This window comes from Morchella importuna (assembly GCF_003444635.1).
Source record: "Morchella importuna strain M04M26 chromosome Unknown Morimp01GS018, whole genome shotgun sequence".
Taxonomy (NCBI): domain Eukaryota; kingdom Fungi; phylum Ascomycota; class Pezizomycetes; order Pezizales; family Morchellaceae; genus Morchella; species Morchella importuna.
In genome coordinates, this window is record NW_025763415.1 from 313,005 (window position 1) to 335,389 (window position 22,385).

Genomic DNA, 22,385 nt, shown 5'->3' on the forward strand with positions numbered 1-22,385 from the left:
CAAGAACCGGCGCCTTGCAATTGAGACATTGAAAACGCCTGGGCAGGCAGGTCCTTCTCACCGCTCATGGTCCGGGTGTACGTGCTTCTGGCTGCTTGTAAGGCAATACCCATAGAGGGTAGAATGGCCTCATCTAATTAGGGTATATTGTGTGTGTGCGTTATGTATACATGTAGTAAAGAAATGTCCTTGGAAATCCTCGAAGCAAGGACAGGTGGTGTCCTCGAGGGAAGGACAGAGAGAGTGTTCTCAAAGCAAGAACAGATAGTGTCCGTCCTGGAGATGTACGTAATGCCTCTGGTCATAAGCGTTATGTTCGAGCTTAAACTCTAGAAACGTAGTTCATATAAAAACAGGAAACGTACCTCCTATGTAGTAGTAGCCAAGTAATTCATTGTAAGTCTTAAATTTTAAATCTTTGCAAAGCTGTCAAACTTTAAAACCTCTAGCGCTCCCATAGGCTCAGAAGATGCTGCGTAGATCAGTTTGGAAACAGCCGTTTCAAGGAGAGAGATTTGAGTCAAGAGATATACTCATTAGTTTATTGATGAGATTATGTTGATTTTTCAGCCCCGATGCTAGAGTTTGGGTTTGTTCGTTAGGCTTGGCGGACTCGAGTGATAGTCTGTGAATGTACCCTGTCGCTGACGCTCTGGAATTTCGCCAGTGTGACGAGAAACGGTGTGGTCCTCGAGGACGCTCCCAAACCTCGCCTCGAGCGTCCTCGTGGAACACACTGGTGGGGGACAATTGGTTGATGCTGGGAGGAAACATTGTAGAATAGCCACATATAAGAGAACAACAAATCTGGTTTTCTTCGGCCTTCGTATCGGTTGATATTTCTGTGTTCCCAAACTTAATGCCAGACCAAGCCATTACGAGGCCGGTACATACCCTACCACATGTGATTTATTTATTTCTACAGATGCATCTTACGTGTCTTCTAAGCCCTTAAGGGCCCTTACCCTTTCTATGGCCAACATACCAGTGCCAAGAAACCAATTTTTGGCCGCCCGACGTGGCTATAAAAGCTCACCTTCCCCCACACCCCTTCTTCTCTCCCCATCTCAGTGCATGGGCAAGATCGATAGCGGTGAGGATTCGTCCGAGCTTCGATTTTTGCTAGTTGAAAACTACAACTATGTTGACTGCTCTTGGCTTGCTTCGGCAGGCCAAGGAATTTTTGGATTGAAAAAAACCAGAAGGGACCTTTTTTGGTCTTTCTCTCTTTCGTTTGGTGCAGGCCGCTGAGCGTGCGTCCTTTGAAAGAGGTTGGGTTTCTTGTGGGTGTCCTTGTTCCTTGTGCCTTGTGCCTGTGTTTGTCCCTTGTGCCTGTCCCCGTCCCATTCGTTCCTGCCCATTGTTCCTCCGTCCCTTTCCTCGTCTTTTGGTCTTACTGGCCATTTCATAGGCGGGCTAGGAGTATGCTTTCATCCCATCCCCTCTCTTTCACTCGATTCAGGCCGCTGCGCGTGAATCCTTTGAAAGAAATCAGTTCGCTCGTGGGTCCGTCCTCGTCTTTTTCGTTCCTGTCCCTGTTCCGTGGTCCCTGTTCCATGTCCCTGTTCCGCGCCTGTATCCCTCATCTCTTATGGTCGTATAGACCATTCCCTATACTGGGGCAAGATGAGCTTTTATCCTACCTCTCCTATCTCTCCTTCACTTGATTTAGGCCGCCATGCGTGAATCCTTTGAAGGGTCTTGATTTGTTATGTAGGTGTTTCAGTTTCTCGTCCCTTGTAGGATCTCATATGTAGTCCAGGGCGTGGTGTTCTTCCGTCGAACCCCATCTTTTCTCCTTCCACTTGGTTTGGGCCTGCTCTTGAATCTTTGGAAAGAGATCAGCTGCTTGCTGATGGCCTTCTATTCACAACTCTTTTCCGTACCGTGCTTCGTAGACAATTTTACCCCCTCCATTATTATTATTATTATTATTATTATTATTTTGCTCCTGTAATGGCTGGGGATATAGAGCATGGGTCAGGTACAGAGCAGTAGTTGTAGACGTGTACTCGGGCGTTCATTAAATGGTCGGATATCGTTGCGACCAAATCGCTACTAAGAATCCCGACCATTTAATAAACGCATGAGTAGAGGTATTACAGTCTGCTCTGGCAGCTACTGTACGAGCAACAGGCCGGTAGCATAGTGGATAATGCGCTTCCATCGGGTAGCCGTAGGAACAATTGCCGGAAGAGATGGGGGTTCGATCTCCCCCGGCGCTGTTGAATTTCTTCTAAGAAATATCCTTCCCCCCCCACTTTTTTGCTGCATACACATATAGGTAGAGATATGTAGCCCATGAGTTCGAAGGCCGGGGGAACTACGTGAACTGAGAACCCAAGAGGTCAGCCGTCTCACTGAGCCATCATCAGTCAACGCTGTGGGGTACATATACATATAGGTTAGCGGAATAGGTGCCGGTGTCATATCATGACAGGCAGGCTACAAGAGCTATATGTACGTTGCTGTACTAATAGATTGATTTAGCATATGTACGATATTACATGTACCTACATGTAGCTTTGAGGCCCTAGAAGTTAAGCTGCGCGCGGCAACGCACTTATATAAAAATCCAATCATCATCAAGTGCCTCTCATGTTCACAAGTCGATCGAGCGATAGAGACATCTACATCTTCCTGATCGACCCCGATCGCCAACCAACCAACCTGAAAAAATGGTCCCCTCACTCACGCAAGATTAAAAGCACATTCCTCGAATCGGAGCACTCAAAAAAGGGTTCTTTGCGGGGGTTTGATGCACGCAGTAGGGGCGCGCGCGCGCGCGCGGGATTTTGTCTTGGGAGTTACATGTTACAGCTGGCCTGTGAGAGGTGGTGCTAATCATGAGTTCTCACTCGCATGAGTTTGCCCCCCCCCTCGTTCTGGCTCTTGAGAGGGGGGGGGGGGGGGGAGGGGATCTTAGTTAGGGCCCTACTTACTACTACTTAGCCTTTAGCAACAGTACTACTAAACTAAGCTATAGATCTATCATTTTTTTTTTTTTTTTTTTTTTTTTTTTTTTTTTTTTTTTTTTGCAGGCCCGTAACCCCCACGTACACTACGAAGAAAGAAAAAAAAAATTAAAAGAAGATACTTTCATTACCGCAGTAAGCCCGCCCCCCCCCCCCCGGGCCCAAAGAAACAAAAAAAACAGAAAAAAAACAAAAAACAGAAACCCCCACTTCATTTAAGCCCCGAGCAAAAACTCCCTCTGCGCCTTAACCCACGCCAGCGCCTCCTCCTTGCCCGCGGCGGGGTGGTCCCACTGCCATTCGAGGATCTTGGGCAGCGTCTTTGCGATCCATGCGCCGCGCGGGCGCGAGAAGATTGTGATGAGTTCGTTGCCCTGTGGGTTTTGTTTGTTTGTTAGCGGGAGGGGAGAGGGGGGGAGAGAGGGAGAGAGGAAGAGGGAGGTACGTCGACGAGTGGCTTGATGAGATAGGCTTCTTCCATTCCGAGCTCTACGATCCGGGCGGCGAGGTGTTCGTATTTGTCGATTATGGCTTGTGATTCTTTTGCTAAGTACGTATATATATGCGTTAGTCCCCGTTATTATCATCATCACACTTTTCTCACCGCCGGCACCCCCAACCACGAACGCAACCGAAAAACGAGCAAAAAGAAAGAAAGAAAGAAAAAAAAAAAAAACTCACAAGGCCCCTCCTCCCCCTCCCCCCACACCTCCACCAGCTCCAACACCTCACTCAGCAACACACAGCTCCTCCACGCCGCGCCCAACTCCTTCACAAACCCCCCCAACCTCGCCCTCCCCCACCCCCTGCCTCCTCCTCCTCCTCCGCAGCCAACACGCCCCTCACAACCTCCACCCCCCGAAACGCCCTCGCAACAACATCACACACCCTATTCACCGCCTTGAGCCCCTCGCGGGCCGCCGTGGCCGCCGCCGGCGTCCCGCGCTTCATATCAACCTCAAGCACGACGCCGGCCCACGGCGTCAGCGCCGCCAGCAGCCAGAGGAGGTAGTGGTCGTGCGGCGTGGGGAGGAGCGGCGTGGGGAGTGTGGTGAGGTGGCGGGTTGCGGCGAGGGCGCGCGGGAGGGTGTGCAGGGGGAGGGAGGGCGGGAAGGGCGTGGTGGGCGGGCAGAAGATGGCGGGGTAGAGGGAGTGGGTGTGGAGGAGGGTTAGGGAGTGGTGCGGGGAGGGGCCGGTGAGCATTTTGTGCAGCTCGTCGCCGACGCGTTCGCGGGAGATTTTGTGGCGGAGGGCGTCCTGGGTGGGTGTTAGTGGGATGTGGTGAGAGTGGGGGGAGGGGGAGGGTGTGGAGGGAGGGATAGAGTGATATCCATGTCCGAGCAACCGAGTCATAGCCCATGCCCAAACCACTGTCACAGCTCACACCCAACCAACCAACTACCCACACCGAAAAAGGGACAGATACACATACAATAATCTCCGGCAACCTCATCGCCTCGCTCGCCTCGGGCACAATCTCAAAGCCCAGGCGCGAGCTGAAGCGCACCAGGCGCAGTATCCGCAGCGGGTCGTCGTCAAAGGTCTCCTGCGGCGGCAGCGGCGTGCGGATAATCTTGTTGCGCATGTCCTCGAGCCCGTGCTCCGTGTAGTCCTCGACGCGGCGCGTGTGCAGGTTGTAGAAGAGCGCGTTGACGGTGCAGTCGCGGCGGAGGGCGTCTTGGACGGGGGTGCCGAATTCCTGTGGTCGATCAGTATCTCCTTTCTAGCTAGTCCTGCAGAACGTAGTGTTGTAGAGTAGAGTGGGATAGGGACAGACAAACCATAATCGGCACCCTCGAATCCCCCTTATACACCTCACTCCTCAAATTCACCAGATCCACATCCAGTCCCAGAATCTTCATCGTCGCCGTCTCCAAATGCTTACTCTTCTCCGGGTTGCTCTCAATCCTGTGCACGGCGCCGGGCTCAATGCCATAGCTGTGGTAGTGGCGCTGCAGAAAGTCGGCCAGGTAGAGGCCAAAGTTGTAGCCCGTCATGCGGCTGATGCCCACGTCGATGTCGTGGCTGGGGACGCCGAGCAGCTTGTCGCGCACCCAGCCGCCCGTGAAGCGCAGTACGACGGGCTCCTTGTTGCGTGCGCCGGTGGTGCGGTTGTAGGTGTCTATTTCGGCGCCGACGTCGAGGAGGAGGCGGCGCACGGTTTCTTCGGTGGGGGTTAGTTTGATGCGGGGGGTTGGGGGGGGGGGGTGGTGGTGGACATTGTGGGCGGGGGGTGGTGGTGGGCGTTGTGGGCGGGGGGTGGTGCTGTGGAGACGGCGGCGCTTGGGTGCTGGGGGAGTTGTGGGAGAGGGAGTTGTGGGAGTGGGAGTCATGGGTGCTGGTTGTGGGTGAGTCATGAGGGGCCGGCGCAGAAAGAGAAGAGTCGTGAGGGCGCGGTTGAGAGAGGCGAGGGAGAGCATTGGGTGGGTGTGTGTGGGTGTGTGTGTGTGTCAGTGTGGGTGCCAGTGTGGATGTCACTGTGTGGAGGGGTCACTGTTCTGTGGGCAGATACTACTACTACAGAAGACACTAGCTGTGGTGGTGTCTGTTCTGTCGCTGCAGCTGGACTGGCAGCAGGAATAGCGGGCAGTGTCTGTCCACAGTCCCCAGAGACTAGATCAGATACATCCTTGGCGCCAAGACCACCACCACCGTCCATCGCCTCACCTCACAACAAAAAGGATCACGGCCAGTGGATCAAAGATCTAGACAGACTGCACCGCACACTCCGCTGCCAACATGTCGTCCTCCTCATCCTCCCTCAAGCACAACCCCGAGAAGCAGGCAAAGAACGAGTACATCCCCCACTTTATTGCCAAAAAGCCCTTCTACGTCGACCAAAACACCGTCGGCGAATACCGCGGGCTCAGCAACGAAGGCGACTACCGTACGTTTCCCCCCTTCCCTCCCCCAGTTGTCCCCCCCCCCCCCCCAGTTGTCCCCCCACTAACACCCCCCGCCCCCAGTCGAGCATCAGCGCCTCCAAAAACCCGCCGCCGACACCCTCAGCACCCAGAAATGGTACGACCGCGGCGCCAAGACAACCCGCGCAACAAAATACCGCGCGGGCGCCTGCACAAACTGCGGCGCCATGACGCACACCACAAAGGACTGCCTCAGCCGGCCGCGCAAGCTCGGCGCCCGCTGGACCGGCCAGGACATCCAGCCCGACGAGGCCATCCAGACGCTCGAGCTCGGCTGGGACGGCAAGCGCGACAGATGGAACGGCTACGACGCGCGCGAGCACCAACGGGTCGTCGACGACCACCTGCGCATGGAGGCGCTGCGCAAGCAGTCTGAAGCCTCCACCGCCACTGCCGCCGCCACCGCTGCCGCCGCCGCTGCCGCTGCTGCTGGCGACGGCGATGACGACGACAACGACGACAAGTACGCCGAGGAGAGCGAGACCCCAGGCCAGGGCTACGACGCCGCGAGCCGCATCAGCACGCGCAACCTGCGCATCCGCGAGGACACGGCAAAGTACCTCCTCAACCTCGACCTCGACTCGGCCAAATACGACCCCAAAACACGCACCATGGTCGACCGCGGCGCAACCTCCGACCAGGCCGCGGCACTAGTCGCCGAAGACAACTTTATGCGCAGCTCCGGCGACGCCGCCGAGTTTGAGCGTCTGCAGCGGGCCGCATGGGAGACGCGCGAGCGCGGCGAGGGGAAAGGCGGGCGCATGCACCTTCAGGCCAACCCGACGGAGGCGGAGCGGCTAGAGCGGACCGCAAAAGAGGCGGCGCAGGCGCGGCGAGACGCGGAGCGGAAGCGGCTGCTTGAGCGGTATGGCGGGGGGGAGTATTTGGCGGCACGGCCGGCGCCGGTGCTGGAGGAGGAGGAGCGGTATGTGGAGTATACGCCGGAGGGCCAGGTGAAGGGGCGGGAGAAGGTGGTGGCGAGGAGTAAGTATCGCGAGGACGTGCTGGTGGGGAACCATGGTGCGGTGTGGGGGTCGTGGTGGCGCGCGGGGAGGTGGGGGTATGCGTGCTGTCGGTCGCATACGAGGAATAGTTACTGTACGGGCGAGGAGGGGATACGTGCGGCGGAGGTGGCGGAGGGGATGAGACTGGGATTGGTGGAGCCGGTGGCGCCGAGGAGGGTGGTGCAGGAGCTGGAGGTGAGGGGGGAGGTGGAGGAGGAGATGGAGGAGGATAGGGAGGACAGGGGTAAGGGGAGAGGCAAGGGCAAGGGGAAGAAGGAGGAGGAGGGGGAGTCGGCGACAGAGAAGGGGAAGCGCAAGCTGGCGCAGATGAGGGACGGCGTGACGGAGGAGGATATGGAGATGTTTATGAAGCAGCGCAGGCTGGCGGAGGATCCCATGGCCGGCTTTGTGGACGTTGTGTAGTTTAGTTTTTAGTTTTTAGTATTCTCTTCTTTTCTTTATTTTTATAATGATTAGGTCCTTTTTAGATGGAGTTCGTTTTTGTAGTTTCTTTCTTGCTCTGTTTTTCTCTTGCGATTGGTTTTTAGCTAAGGACGGATGGATGGAAAAAAAACCACACACACACACACAAAAATCAATGGTGTAATAAACATGAAAAATCAAATTGCAAAGCAAGTAACCCGCACGCACGCATGCTACGTAGATACCACCATATAGCTACCTCACTACACCTAGCCATAGCCCCCCTCTACAAAAAAAAAAAAAAAAAAAAAAAGAACCATATTAAAAGCGCAAAAAAAGAGCACCCCACAGCTACGAAAGCAGCCCAAACAGCAAACAAGTCCTCTTCCAATACTCCCTCGCGCAGCCCTCGAGGCGCCGCCGCAGCTCTTCGTCGAAGCCCAGCTACATCGCACAGTCAGTCAGCAGACACTCTCCCAACAACCAAATCCAGCCAAAGCGGAACAGAACAGAAAGAAAAATCCAGAGGAGAAAGAGGAAGAAGAAGGATACATACCCGTATGCCCACCGTAGCTTCAATCTTGCCCGCAAGACTCAAGATGCCAGAGTTCCTGGCGTTGGCGCCCTTGCGCTGCAGGGCCTCGTCCAGGTACAGTGCGTCAAAGAGTAGTTGCACGGCCCAGTCTCTGCCGATCACGCGGGCGTCTTCGTTTGTTGCCTCCTCCCCCACCACCTGCTTCTCCTCCGCCTTCTCCCCCTCATCCCCATCCACATGTCCCTCTCCCCCCAGCGTCTTCTCTCCGCCCCCCGCTTCTTCTCCCCCCTCCCCCTCTTTCTCTTCCTTCCCCCCTCTCCCCCCACCCCAACATCCGCCACCTCCCTCCCCACAACCACCCCCTCCACCGCGCCCCAAAGCTCCTGACACGCCAACACCTTCACCCCCCTCACCGCCGCCGGCGTCCACACGTCATCCCCCGCCACATGCATCGCCTGCACCAGGTCCAGCAGAAACTTAAACACCAGCGGGCTCGGCTGCACCGGCAGCGCCGGCGCCCCCTCCCACAGCGCGCGCGACGCCAGCACGCCGCTCCATCTCCGCCGCCGCAGCAGCGTCGCCACCGTGTCCAGCGGGCCGCGCCCCACGTGTGCGGCGACGGCGGTGTGCAGCCGTGGTAGCTGCGCGCTGCAGAACCAGGGGAGGGGTAGTTGCGGTGTGGGGTGCTGCCGGATTTGCCGGATGGTGCGGAGGAGGAAGGTGGTGCGGCGGGTGGCAGTGGAGGAGGTAGGAGAGGTAGTAGTAGCAGAGTCGACAAGGCGGTCAAGCGCAGCTTCAAGCGCGCGGTATGCAGCGTCGAGGGCGGTGCGCAGCTCCGTCTCGGCAATCAGCGAGTCCTCGAGCGCCTCCTGTGCGCGCTGCTCTTCGGCCTCAAAGTCGTCGTCGGCGTCGTCTGTGCCTGTTCCGGTGGTGGTGGTTTGGGAGGGCGAGCTGCGCAAGGAGTGCAGGATGGCGGTTGTGGCGGCAATGTCGGCGAGGAAGGCGTCGTAGGTGGCGCGGAAGGACTTTATGGCGCTGTCTTTGCCGTGCACGCGCGACTGCACGCTTTCTTTGAAGAGCGCGCCGCCGGACGTGAGCGGGATGGTGAGCAGGACGGGGTCCCAGAGGCTGGTCGAGTCTGGTACATGTAGTTAGCACACATCCCAAAAGCGGTCAAAACAATCATTGACCCCAACCTCCCCCCCCCCAATCCATCCACCCAGGAAGAGAAGATACAAACCTTCCAGCGCCCCCACACCCTCCAACTCCTCCCTAATCCTCTCCCCCACCTCCACAAGCTTCTCACTCTTCCCCCTGACCACCTCCGCGACCCTCGCGCCCACCATCTCCCTCAGCCTCTCCCGCTGCCTGCCCTCCTCCAGCCCATCCCTGCCCGCAAACGGCCTGCGCGCCCTCTCCCCCGCCGCCCACAACCCCAGCAGCTCCACGCGCAGCCCCACCACCTCCGCCAGATCCCCCATCCCCGCCAGCGTGCGCTCCACCCCCTCATTCAGCAGCAGCAGCTCGCGCACCGCCCACGCGCCCGCCAGCTCCGCGACTCGCGCGCGCTCCAGATCGTCATGGCGCACCCAGGGCACAAATCCCGCCAGCTCGTCAGGCAGCCAGGGGGCGTGCGTGTCGAGGCCGAGCTCGGGGCGAGCGCGGGGTCGGCGAACAGGGGGCGCGACTTGAGCAGGATGAGGGCGTCGCTGAGGCGCTTTGGGAAGTGTGCGTCGGCGTGGGCGAGCGTGTGGTTGTAGAGCGCCATTGCGGCGAGGGCGGCGTTGGGCGTGCGCTCGGCGGTGTGCAGGAGGGTGCTGATGGCGGAGGAGCGGATGTGCAGGAAGTGGCGGAGGACGTCGGAGGGGGGGGAGGTCTTGAGGAGGGAGTAGGAGGTGAGGACTGTGGTGAGGTGCGGGGCGGTGGGGGTGCTGAGGTGGTGGTCGATGTGGGTGGTGAGGTGGGCGGTGAGGGTTGTGCGTTGGTGTTTTAGTGATTCGAGGAGCGGGACTGAGGGGCCCTGTTGTGGAGTAGAATGGGGGGTCAATGATTGTTATTCTATAAATTGCCAACCAGGGGGACGGAAGAGGCCAATGATCGCAGCCACCCCCACAGCACATGCACAAACACACCTTCAACAACAAACTCTTCAGCAGCAGCCTCAGCACCACAAACACCTTCGTCGCCAGCAGACAATTCTCTCCATTCTCATCCCTCTGCAGCAGCCTACTCACCACGCTCGGACAGCTCCCCAGCACCGCCAGCTGCGCCGCAAACACATACTTCTCCCTATCTACCCCACCCGACAGTCAGCTCAATTCAATTCAATCCCTCTCTTCCCCTAGATAGCAGCAGTAAAAGAGTATGGACTAGAGTAGAGAGAAAGAGAGAAAGATACCCTCAGCGCCAACCCGCTCCTCAAACATCCTCAAATTGCGCGCCTTCCGCTCCAGCAGGCGGGAGCTGCACGTGCGCGACGTCTCTGCCAGACAGCTCTCAACCTGCTGCGCGTCGCGGTCCATCTCGACGATTCGCTCGGCCGTGCGGAGAAGGTCTCGGTAGCTCTCTCTATTTCACCCACACCCATTTTATCCATTAGCACCCCCACCCCCCCCCACTCCACACTCCACACTCAACACACTCAACAAAGAAGACCGGGGGATACAAACCCAACCAGCCCCCTCAGCTTCTCCTTATTCGCCGCGAGCTCCGTCTGCAGCTGGCGCTCGAGGGCGCGCACAGCGGGGATCGGGTGCTGGAAGGCGTCCTCCCACTTTGTCAGTTGCGATGCGTCCGGGCCCGGGGCGGTCATTGCCGTTGCCGTCTGCTGCTATGTATGTAGTTTGTGGTAGTGGTTGGTGGTGGTGGGGGCGGGGAGGAGGGGGTAGACAGGTAGATAGATGGGGGGGGGGGGTGGAGATAGCGCTGGTTGGCCGGTTACATATGCAGATAGAGTAGAGAATGGCGGAAAAGTATCCAGTGCGAGAGCCGCATGGTTGGCGGTGGGGAACCCTAACCCTGGAGGTGGAGTGACAGGGGCTATTTATAGATACTGATAGGTACTAGTACAGTCACTTACTCGGGGCTTGGGTAGATAGGGGTCAATGATATCTGTGCACATATCACATCCAGAGCTCGAGCATCACAGTATTACATCAGGTAGGTAAATACGTGTAGGTATCAGGGTCCGGTATGGGGGTTAATACCACGCGCACCCTCACGCTACAACGCTGGGCAATGATTTACACAACTACGACTACGACTACTTATTCTCACGGCACAGCACAGAACAGACAGATAGTAATACCAATCGCTAGAGGATCAAGACGCTAAAGAGAATTGCTAGTTTTATTATTGTATCTTTATAGAAATCAATCTAGTAGCTACTTACATGAACGACCGTTTTATTGATACCCTCGCCCCATTGCCCCCTCCCTTCCCGCATCAATAGTAGTGAAGAAAAGTGGTCCAAGCCTCCTTCCTTCTTCCTTCACCGCCTAAAGTAGCCATCAGCACGAAAGGCAAGGAACGAACAAAGCGTAAAAAGAAAAAAAAAAGTGGAAACGAAAACGAGAAAAAGAGAAAAGTGGAAAAGAAAAACGGAGTGAAAAGCTGGGTGATACGGCCCCAACTTCCCCAGCCAGGGACCCAAAAAAATCTCTCTCTCCCTCTCTACCCCAACACATTCCTCTCCTCGCCCCTCCCCTTCTTCTTCTTCTTCTTCTCCACCCGCCCCCCCAACACCCCGCCCCCCTCCTTCCCCTTCCTCCCCCCCGCGCCCACAACCACAGGCTTAATCTCCGTATTACTCCTCTTGAGCAACACCGGATGACTCCCAATATACTTCCCATTCATCTCCCTCGCCGCGCGGAAATACTCGTCCCCGTCCGAGAACGCCACAAACCCATACCCCTTGCTCTTCGTCGTGCGCTTGTCCCTAATCACGCGCGCCTTCTGCACGCTCGGATATTTCGCAAACGCCTTGAGCAGCGAGTCGTCCGTCACCTCCCCCGCCAGGTTGCCGACAAACAGCCGGAAGTGGCTCGGGTCCCACTCTAGCAGCGTCCCGTCCGTCCATGTCTGTCCGCCCCCCTGACGCAGCACCGTCGGCGCATTTCTACCATTCCCCCCAGCCCCCCGGCCCCGGCCCCTGCCCCGCCACCACCACCACCACCGCCGCCAGCAATAAGTGGCTTCGCATACTCGCCGTCAGCGCCCTTCAGCGCCGCGCCAGAGGCAGTAGAGGAAGACGCGGCGGCGCGCGCGGCAGGATCATAGATCGACTGCTGCTGCGCGATCTGCGCCTGCAGCTCCGGTCCAGATCAGGGTATCTTGGGTCGCTACGACGGTACGGTGCCGCGGCCGTGGGCAGCGGGAACGGGTTGATGATGTGTGGGGTTGTGGTCGTTGGCGCGCTGTATGTGGCTGGCGCGTAGGTTGTAGGTGCGGCGGCGGCGGCGGCGGCGCCGGGGTAGGGCGGCTGCGTGTAGGTGTGGGGTGGGTGGTGGTGGTGGGCGTAGGGGTTGTGGTGCTGCGGCGGCGCGGAGACGATGGGGGATGGGGCGGCGAGGGAGCGCGGGCGGAAGCCGGAGAAGGTGCTGGTGGGGGCGGATTGGTAGGTGCGGACTGGGGGAGGGGGCGGGGGGGGAGGGAGGAGGAGGAGGTCCCGGGGGGGGAGGGTAGGACATGATGCTGCTGTGGGTGCTTGGGGTTCTGCAGATGCTGCTGTGGGTGCTTGGGTTCTGCAGATGCTGCTGTGGGTGCTTGGGTTCTGCAGATGCTGCTGCGGTGGTGGTGGTGAAGGGTCGTGAAATTAAAAGATCGGAAGCTCAGGGAGGTTCGAGAATGTTGTCACGTCGGGGCTTGGCACAGGTACAGGCTGGTGGCTGAGTAAGCAAGCACGTGACCCGTGCACTGCACCGTACATCTCTGTAGAGTACATGTGGGTACAGGTGCCGCCGACACAAAGGCTCTCTGTGCTCTACAAGCAGAGGTAGACAGCCCTTACTTCCTATACTACACGGGGCATAGCCAGGTGTATATACATATATGATGGAAGCATCGAGGTGTAGAGCCAGCAGTAAGATAAGCTCTCCAGATCTAGCGCTAGACACCACCTGGGTTCCTGTAAACACACAATGCAGGCCGTCAACACAAAAGAAACACTGCTACTTCCCTGTCACCAAACCCCCATTCGAATCTCATCTCATCTCACACGACCACGGGCCGGTGGCAATGTCAATGATCGCATCCGCTGCCAATGACTTCAACACACCCCAGGGTTAGGGTTACTGCCTGCATGACGACCACCAACCACGGTGTTTGCAAAGCCCCCACAACACAATTCCAAACCAGCCAAAAATATAGGATACCAACATATACAAAACGGAAACAAGAGAATAATACAAAAAACAATGACAGTGACCGCCGGGCAGCTCGCTCACGCAGTCCACGCCAACGTCGTCTCCGGATCCTACCCAGACTCCGAGGACGTCTACAGCGCCACCCTTCCATCCAATGCGCTCCCCGAGATCATCGCCCACCTCGAGAAGGCGTGCGAGGAGGTCAATGTGTGTACTGCTGCCACCATCCACTACTGCCCTAGCCCTCCCTCCCTGGAGTCGTCACTGTGCTGACATCTGCTGTCCCGGCGTAGGAAGAGATCCGCAAAGTAAGCCGCGCAAACGGGCCCGAGCTCGACTCCTGGATCCTGCAAGCGCGGCGCCTGCAGAACGACATCAACGCCTCGAACGCGCAGGCCGACCACATCCTCGCGCTCGCCGCGCAGGAGGAGGCGCTCGAGAAGGAGCTCGCCGACGCCGAGGCGCAGCACAAGTTCCTCGGGGCCGAGATCCGCTTCAACGATGAGCTGCTGGGCCGGCTGGGGCTGCTGCAGATGGTCGCGGCGACGCTGGCGCAGGTGGAGGCGCTGAGCGCCGGTGGAGAGCTGGCGCAGGCGATGGTGGTGCTGGAGGGCGTGGAGAGGGCGCTCGTGGAGATGAGGGGCGAGACGATCGTGGTGGAGCTGATGAAGGAGCGGGCGGCGGGGCTGCGGAGGAGCGTGGTGGAGAGGGTGGAGAGGGGGTGGACGGAGATTGTGGGCGTGCAGAGGGAGGAGGGCGTGTTGTGCATTCGCCGGGAGATTACAGGTGGGGCTTCTTCACTTCCTTTCTGTCTGTCTGTCTGTCTGTCTATGAGTCGCTGCTGTTGTTGGTGCTGACGGACAACTGGAACACATAGAGGGCGACTCCGTGATCTCCAGCACCGCAGTCGTCGAAGCTCTCCAAGCACTCTCCCTCCTCAACACCAAGGTCGACCACCTCCACCAGCAGCTCGACACCCTCCTCATCACCCCCCTCCTCGACACCCAGCGCCCGCACGCCCCCACCTTCACCGTCGCAGGCGACACCCTCACCACCACCGGCCACACCACCGACCTCAGCGCCACACGCATGTTCGCCACCCTCCGCCTCATCATCAACTTCCTGCACGCGCAGCTCCCCTCCGCCGTCACCTCCCCCCTCTCGCGCATCCTCGTCTCCAGCCTCACCACGCGCCTCACCTCCTCCACGCTCCCGCACTCGGTCCCCAGCTCCCTCGACCACCTCCCCGCCTTCGAGGCGCTCCTGGCCGAGACCTGCCGCTTCGAGGAGCACCTGCAGAGCATCACCTGGACGCGCGACAGCGAGCTGCGCGAGTGGGCCGACCGCGCGCCCCGCGTGTGGCTGGCCAAGCGGCGCGAAACATGCCTCGACGCCCTGCGGCAGACGGTCGCGCAGGGCATCCGCGAGACAAAGGTGGTCGAGCGCTCCGAGACACAGAAGGTGCCCACGAAGCCGGCGGAGCGGAAGGGCTCTGTTGGCGCGGCGGCGTGGAACGAGGACTGGAAGGAGGAGGAGGAGACGCAGGCTGTGGCCAAGGAGGTGGCGAAGGGCCTCAACATGTCGATTGTGGACGACGACGACGACGACGACGACGATGCCAGCGGGTGGGGGCTCGACGAGGACCTCGATATCGATGATCCCACACCCGCTGAGCCTGCGAAGCCGGAGCAGGAGCAGGAGCTGGAGCTGGAGAAGGCGTCAGCACCTGCAGAGGCGGCCCCGCAGGAGGAGGAGCTCGACTGGGGCGAGTGGGGCGACGACGACGAGCCCGCAGCTCCCACGACGCCCAAGACGGCCGACTACACACCAACGACCAGCGAATCCGCGCACTCCAGCTCCCCCGAACAGCCAGCAGCGGCCTCCTCCTCCTCCTCCTCCCCCTCCAAAGACGTGACCCTCAAAGAGACCTACACCATCACCTCCATCCCCGACGCCATCCTCACCCTCATCAGCACGCTCACCACCGAAGCCACCACCCTCACGCGCCTCCCACGCAACGCCATCACCCCCGCCGCCACCGACCTGCACACCCTCCCACCACTACTCCTCGCCGCATACCGCGCCCTCGCCCCCCTCCACTACGCGCACCACCCCGCGGCCGGAATGCTCCTCTACAACGACACCCTCCGCCTCACCTCCCTCCTCCCGCCCACCATCCCCGCAGAAGACACAGCGCGCACAACCGCCTTCGGAAAGCGCACGTACGCGCGCGAGCTCCACAGCCAGCGCATGGTGCTGACCGACTACCTCGACTCGGCGCAGGGCTTCGTCAACTGCACGTCCTACCCGCAGAGCGCCGCGTGCAAGACGGCAATCACAAGCACGCTCGCGCACATCCGGCAGCTGCACTTGAGCTGGTCGCGCATCCTCTCGCGCTCCGCGCTGTCGCAATCACTCGGCTCGCTGCTGAATACCGTGTGCGTGCGGCTCGTCAGCGACATCGAGGACATCAGCGACATTGCGGCGGCCGAGAGCGAGCGGCTGGCGGGGCTGTGCGAGGAGCTGGCGGCGGGGGTGGAGGCGCTGTTTCCGGTCTCGCCGGGGGGCGTCAGTATGGTGGGGGTGTATTGTGGCGGGTGGATCAAGTTCCGGGCGCTGCAGCAGGTGCTAGAGAGTAGTATGGTGGAGATTTGTTATTTGTGGAGGGAAGGCTTGGTGGCGGAGTTTGGGTGGAGGAGATGTGTGAGCTGGTGGTGGCGCTGTTTCAGGAGGGGGAGAATCGCAGGAGGTGTTTGGAGGAGATTCGGGGGCGGAGGTAGGAGGTGTTCTTTTTGTGGTAGTTAGGGGGGAGGGGAAGTAGGACTTTTTTTTTTTTGTTGTTGTTAGGTTGGGGGGAGGGAGGGGGGGCTTGGAGAATGGGCAGCGCAGTGATATATTATTACTATCAGGTAGATAGATAAATGGCTTCAAAGTAGTGGTTCTTCTAGTACTTGTAATGCCACGCCCACGCCCCCGTTGACGCACAAACGACCGTGAAGATCCAAGTGCTGGTAAACGGACCAGAAACCCAATACAAAAAGTTACCCATTCACTCACTCGCCCTGTAATTGAGGTGAAGGCTATACTATACAACTCTTGCCGGACCTCAATACGAATCGCGATCATCAACTATCACTCGCTTACTTGCTTCGTGCCACGAATCTATGTAGAAGCTACTTAGCTAGGAAGCAATTCAGGGAGGGTCCCAAATATGCCAGTGTTTGGTTGGTTTGGTTTGGTTTGGTTTTTGCGGGTAGTGAGTGAGCGCACTTTACGGAAGAGCTGGATTTTTACTCAAGGCTACATGTACTGTATACAGCCCGCCAAGGGTTGATAACCTGTTCTCTTCTTTTTTTTTCTTTTTTCTTTTTTTTTTTTGTTTAACCTGTTCTCTAAATCATCTGCGCGGGAAAATATAATACAGGAGGACTACATTACCAACAAAAAAAAAACGGGGGTGTATAGACTACGGTAGTAATACCACATTTTTTTTTTTTTGAATACCGTATGGGCTGGAATACCGCATGGATACCGTAATCCAGCAACTACCGTACAGGTACCACATTCTATCAAATACCGTTGGAATTAAAATACCGAATCAATACGGTAATTAATCTGATACCGTATAGATACCGCACCTGTATTTTATTCCACCAATTACTTTATTTCCTCAAATACCGTATATGTACCGCATCATGTATGTAACATATGGTTCGATGGTTCCTGCACCTCCTTGGGGTACTCGGGTGTTATGTAATCGACACATAGTAATACGTTGCAGTATTGGCACCCTTTGCTTAGGGTTGATGATGCATGCGTGGTGGTGGTTGTGGTGGTGGATGGGCTGGGGTGGTTGGTGTCTTGTGGTGATTTTTTTAAAAAATTCACTTAATCATTTGAATATCGCATACTCGGTACGCTCCGGGTTTCTGGCATTTCTATGGCTTCTTTGTCAACGGTTCAGTTTACTTATCCCACTACCTGGTGGATATGCTATGGCGGTTAGCTGTGCTCTGCAGCTGTGCTCTGCAGCTGTGCTTTGCAGCTGGGCTCCATTTTCCCATTAGGTAGGTAGCTTAATTGTGGTTGAAGTAGTCCATCACAAGGTATCACTCGACCAGACCGGGCTTGGGGCAAGGGCGTCTAAAATCTAATTTTTTTTATTCCATTCCGCCAAACGAGTAAAAAAAAAAGAACAAGGATACTAAAAGAGACGTTGCAACCACTTTGACTATAATTTATAGAAACATTCTCATCAAGTAGTTCCGGAAGAAAGAAGGGGGGGGCGGGAAGGTAGTAAATAGTAGCAAGTAGTTAATAGTATACAAAAAAACAGCAATCGAATCATAAAAGAAAAAGAAAAAAGAGAACAGGAAATAATAGAAATCAACATGTTCACACACTTTAATCGTAATTAGCATTCCTATGTCTTTTTGAGGCCCCTCCAGCGGGGGATCTTTCTCTCTCTTGCAGGCCATGTTTCTGCCCTGCCTTTTCTCCGGCAGCCTTCACGAAGGCTTCCACGCCGAAGGGGTCTGCGGTGTCTTTTTCGAACTGGACGGGGCCGTCGCGAGCCTAGTACAACACAGACACACCAATTAGCAACTGTACCAGAATCCCAGATATGTATAAACTCACCTCCTGGTCGCCACTCCCCTTGAACCCCTGCGCCGCCCTCCCCAGCACCTCGAAACGCCCGCTCTTCTTGATCCTCTCCATCTCGCCCTCCGCCGCATCCTCATCATCCTCCATAGAGACCTTCGGGCGGTAAATACTATTCGCCGCCTCCTGCGCCGCAAACAACGGCTTATCATACGGCTGGTCCTCATTGAAGCCCACGTCAAACCCACTGCTCTGGTTGAACAGCCGACTATCCCACATCGTCTCCTGGCTCTGCGTCGGCTTCGCAAGCCCCAGCGCAATCTTCTCGCCAATATCTCTCCCCTGCTCACGCGCCAGCATCGCAATCTTCCGCTCAGTGCCCATACGCTTCATGCGCAGCTCGCGCTCCGCCTCGCGCCGCCGCTCAGCACGCATAGCTGTCCTTGCGGCAGCACTCGATGTGTCGGACCCGCGCGAAGACGACCGACTCCGTGACGAGGCCGGTGAGCGGGAGTCTGCGGAGCCAGAGCGGGAGCGGGAGCGGGACCGAGTGCGGCTGCGGCCGCGAGTGGCGTCCTCGCGGGCCTTCTGTGCGAGGGCGCGGAGGTTCTCCTCTTTCTGCATCTTCTCCTTCTCGGCGAGCTTCTGCTGCATCAGTGCGCGCTGCTTGACTTCCTCTCGGGCGTGGCGGTCCGCCGTGAAGAGGGCTTCGGCGAACTGTGCGAACTTGTCGTTGATGGTTACGTCCTGGAGACCTCTGCCGTCGGCTGCCAGACGCTTGTCGAGTGGGACGGTGTAACCCTTGGGGTTCTTCCAGTTGGATACAGGCGGGGGTATAGTCCACGCCTCTTGGTCTGCAGCTGTCAGCTTCCGCGGCGGCGAGTGCATGACCGGCGGTGGGGGCTGGGCGGTCCTCGGGGGATCTTCTTGTGCTTGAACTTTGGCGGTTCCATGGGGTCCTGCTGGCGCTCGACGATCTTGATGATCTTGTCTGACCGCTTCGTGGTATCTCCAACCTGGTTGCTAGGGGTGTAGCGGACGTACTGCGCCTCCTTCCTATTCGTGCCCTTTATCGTCTTCGGCTTCTGAGCGGCGACCGCACCCGACACGAGAGCGGCCAGCGCGGCCTTTGTCTTTTCTGTTGTTGCCGCAACATCCTCCTCTGACGGGCGCTCGAGCGAGATCTCGCCGACGTCGGCGCGTTGTCGCAGCGGGATCAGGTCCTTAAATGACGCGTGGACAATTCTGGAACTGCCGTGGCCCTGGCGCGCGATGGCGTCATATTTTATCTTGCCGTCCGAGTCAACCTGTAGGGAAAGGGCTTTTGATGTTGTCGAGGAGCCTTTGCGGCCCATGTCGAGCGGGTACTGCGCGATGGGGATCTCGGGAAATGCGCCACCATCGTTAAAGTCATCAGTGGATCTGGGACGCCATGATGACCGCTTTCCGTACTCTGGTGGTGCGTTTTTCTGTGCGCGTTAGCTTTGGAGGGGGGTGGGGTGGTAGAGAAATGGAGCTGTAGCATACCTTGAGTACTAGCTGTGCTTGCTCGGCATCGCCGCCGCCGAGGATGCGGGCTCCGCTAGCACGAGAGGGGGCGGGTTCGTCAGGGGTATAGCGGGGGGCGGGGAGAATCTTGTTGAGGCCGGCTGCAAGTGACATTTTGTGGAGGTGGATTTGGGGGGAAGAGAGGTTGTTAGAGGTTGGGGGTTTGTGGGAGGATGCGTGGTTGGATTTTTGGTGATGTCGCTAGCACGCCAAGGAATTGGAAAGTTAATGCCAAGACAGGTGATCATAGGGGGAAATCATTGACAGCTCAAGCTCATGCAACTACAGTGCTAGATTCGACTCTCTGCAATTGATGTTTAATTAATATTCCGAAGAACCAGACCCGGGATTGGAACGAATTTGATAGCCTGCGGTGATTCCGCAGATAACAACTATAATATTAGGTGCATACTAGTTAAACCCACACCCTGTCATTTCCACTTTATCGCGTCGTGACCAAAATCGCGTCTCCCCAAGTCGAGTGAACATACAGCGATCCAGAACTTGCAAACGACCGTGCAAACGACCAGGCAAACGACCACAATGACTCAAAACAACACCGGAATACCTCTTTCGTTCTCTCACAATCTTGCGCCAATCCGTTTGATTGAGCTGCCGCCAGCGCTGCTATCCTTACTCTCAAACACCGACTCTCCGCCCACGTAACAAACTCTACTCAAGTTCTCAACGACTATAAATATATGGCTAACACCCCCATAGACTACAAATTAAAGCTTCATCCGCTCCAATAGACACTCACTCCACCAGTAATCACGCCGTTCTCACTACACCAACACAAACCTTCTCCCTCCGCCAGGTCTACTCCTCCAACTCTCTCCTTCTCCTAAAGCCCTCCACCACCGACACCACCAGTCTAAACGTCGTCTCCACAGCCAACAGCTACATGGAGCTCATTCCCACCATCCACAATGCCAAAGACCTCATTCTGAAGCACATCCCAGTCTTTCCACTACCCGCTGATATCACTCCCATCACTCGTGCAGAAATCCTCGCCTCCATCCCCGTCTCAACCGGCGAGTTCGACGCCGCCTGGAAGGAGCTCCACTGCTTCTCCTGTCCAAAGGGTTTCGCATATCGTCCCGCGCCCTCGGCAATTCTTCAGACGCTGAAGACGATCGAGCTAGTCCACTCTGTGGGAGAAGACCGCATTGAACTGAGTAAGTTCACGCCAGAGGACCTCATAAACGCTATAGACCGCTACTTTGCCTCACTCTATGATGGGGACGATGAGGATGATGACGAGGAGGTTGAGCGCTGCATCCCTGGCCTCGTAGAGGCTGTACTGTCAGAAGTCGGTTTGACAAATCGCGAGATGGTGTCAAGCATGTCGATATGTGAAAGAACATGGATGGCATGGCTTGGAAGATTAGTGTTGGAGGATTGGGCTTCAAAGAGTAAAGGCGATATGCTTTATGCCTCGTTCATGACAAAGTGGAAGCAGGAGGCTCCAGATTGGTGTTCGGCGGTCGAGTGCGAGTTGAAGAGGATTGAGGCATGCATTTTTCCCCTCTCCGGTTTTTCTTTGATGTTGTGCTAATCGTCTCATAGGGGTGGTATACGCTTCCGACTCCTAACACGATTCGTTTTGCGCCAGGGGGCGATGCTGTTGCGGTTGAAGCACAAAAGCCGGAGAAGAAGAACAAGTGGCATGAGAAGTTCGGAAAGGGGAAGAGGCGCTGATATAGTCTGCGTATCGCCCCGGCCCCCCGCGCTTCATGTGATGGGTATATAATGAAACGATACCACAGCACTATTTATTCAAGAGCATCAATGTTTTATTTTTGCATCTAAACTTCTCTTATTTTAGCTTTGGCAGGAACACTGAAAAACATGCTTGATAGATCATTGACTACTTGACCCCTTTGTGAAGACCTGTGAAGCCGGGAAACTATCTACCGGGAATTAGAAGATACCAACCTCTTTATCTGCTCAGCTGATGTCACAGGCCGTTTTGTAAAATATCTATAGTGCTCCAGATTGTAGTGTCAAGATAGATATGTGGAATCATGGTATATCACTCGGTTCCGCGGGAACCGAATGAAAGGATGCTCAAAAAACCCTCGACACTTTAAATACGTACTTACAACTTCATTAATATAGTTTTACAACTACATGTAATTACCCTCACCTTTCATAACGATACCCCACAATGCGTCTCCCCAAAGTTACTTAATTAAAGAAGGCCGAAGTTCGCCTAATCTATACTTAATGTCATACCAAAGCAAGAGAGATAGAACATCCATCTATCCGTATCTGTCCTGGCCCATTCTATGGTGCACGGGCGGCACTAAAAATATATAAAACGCGCGGCAACCCCCCCCCCCCCCCTATCTATGCGGCCATTTGAAATACCCCGTTCGTCGGATCGCACTAGCATAGCTCGTCTCTACTAGCTTTTTGCAGCGACGATCAGTTCACCTTTAAATTTGATTACCTCTACTAAACTCAGTGGAAGCTAAGTGTACCCTTGAGCTCCCGTCATCGTCACATTATTCCACCAACCGGCATAGTTGGATAGGACATCTATCGGGGCATCCGGGCTGGGTTGTGGTATACAAGCAGCGGTGGTTGGTCATGACCTCTCGCCAATCTGTTCATGCAGCCCTGTCACAGCATCGATTTCTATCTCCCAGCAATATGCTAGTGGTAGGTCTCGTGTGCTGGTCACCCTCTAAACATCCACAATACAAGAACTTTCCGGGGAAAGGGGCGTTCGTTGTCAGATCAAAACACTCACCCAGTCCACAATCTTCTGGATAGGCAGGCGGTAAATCGACCCTCTAAGTAGGTAGTAGATACCTACGGTAAAATAGGTATCAAATGGCATGGGAGTCCGGACAGACATCAAGATTTGAACCACAACACACAATGAGAGCCAGAAAGCCGTCGGCTGGGTAACATAACACTAGACAGAAGTCGGCGAGCCCCTATGGAGTCTCCGAAGAACGAATCCAGTAGCCTAGGCGAGCGGCACCGAGGGCAAAAGCTCA

At 56.5% G+C, this 22,385-nt stretch overlaps 7 protein-coding genes across 7 annotated transcripts; 3 read left to right on the top strand and 4 right to left on the bottom strand.

The window, feature by feature from the left end:
- Positions 1-3,190: 3,190 nt before the first annotated feature.
- LAJ45_06248 (uncharacterized protein) lies at positions 3,191-5,395 on the bottom strand (the record flags this gene model as incomplete). Its single annotated transcript, XM_046115812.1, has 6 exons — positions 3,191-3,349; positions 3,421-3,521; positions 3,657-3,744; positions 3,864-4,232; positions 4,408-4,674; positions 4,757-5,395. The coding sequence occupies 6 exons, from the start codon at positions 5,393-5,395 to the stop codon at positions 3,191-3,193; spliced, it is 1,623 nt and encodes a 540-aa protein (XP_045970921.1).
- A 319-nt stretch (positions 5,396-5,714) lies between these two features.
- LAJ45_06249 (uncharacterized protein) lies at positions 5,715-7,326 on the top strand (the record flags this gene model as incomplete). Its single annotated transcript, XM_046115813.1, has 2 exons — positions 5,715-5,862; positions 5,942-7,326. 2 exons carry the CDS (start codon positions 5,715-5,717, stop codon positions 7,324-7,326), a joined length of 1,533 nt encoding a protein of 510 aa, XP_045970922.1.
- A 351-nt stretch (positions 7,327-7,677) lies between these two features.
- Positions 7,678-10,673, bottom strand: LAJ45_06250 (uncharacterized protein; the record flags this gene model as incomplete). Its single annotated transcript, XM_046115814.1, has 8 exons — positions 7,678-7,770; positions 7,883-8,074; positions 8,275-8,999; positions 9,102-9,133; positions 9,538-9,881; positions 9,994-10,154; positions 10,260-10,429; positions 10,531-10,673. The coding sequence occupies 8 exons, from the start codon at positions 10,671-10,673 to the stop codon at positions 7,678-7,680; spliced, it is 1,860 nt and encodes a 619-aa protein (XP_045970923.1).
- Positions 10,674-11,533: 860 nt separating this feature from the next.
- LAJ45_06251 (uncharacterized protein) lies at positions 11,534-12,549 on the bottom strand (the record flags this gene model as incomplete). The annotated part of the gene is made up of 3 exons (XM_046115815.1): positions 11,534-11,978; positions 12,065-12,159; positions 12,214-12,549. 3 exons carry the CDS (start codon positions 12,547-12,549, stop codon positions 11,534-11,536), a joined length of 876 nt encoding a protein of 291 aa, XP_045970924.1.
- Positions 12,550-13,275: 726 nt separating this feature from the next.
- Positions 13,276-16,045, top strand: LAJ45_06252 (uncharacterized protein; the record flags this gene model as incomplete). The annotated part of the gene is made up of 4 exons (XM_046115816.1): positions 13,276-13,431; positions 13,518-14,010; positions 14,102-15,862; positions 15,954-16,045. The coding sequence occupies 4 exons, from the start codon at positions 13,276-13,278 to the stop codon at positions 16,043-16,045; spliced, it is 2,502 nt and encodes an 833-aa protein (XP_045970925.1).
- Positions 16,046-17,628: 1,583 nt separating this feature from the next.
- LAJ45_06253 (uncharacterized protein) lies at positions 17,629-19,488 on the bottom strand (the record flags this gene model as incomplete). Its single annotated transcript, XM_046115817.1, has 4 exons — positions 17,629-17,799; positions 17,863-18,817; positions 18,871-19,295; positions 19,354-19,488. The coding sequence occupies 4 exons, from the start codon at positions 19,486-19,488 to the stop codon at positions 17,629-17,631; spliced, it is 1,686 nt and encodes a 561-aa protein (XP_045970926.1).
- A 429-nt stretch (positions 19,489-19,917) lies between these two features.
- LAJ45_06254 (uncharacterized protein) lies at positions 19,918-21,075 on the top strand (the record flags this gene model as incomplete). Its single annotated transcript, XM_046115818.1, has 3 exons — positions 19,918-20,036; positions 20,095-20,887; positions 20,944-21,075. The coding sequence occupies 3 exons, from the start codon at positions 19,918-19,920 to the stop codon at positions 21,073-21,075; spliced, it is 1,044 nt and encodes a 347-aa protein (XP_045970927.1).
- Between the last annotated feature and the right edge of the window lie 1,310 nt (positions 21,076-22,385).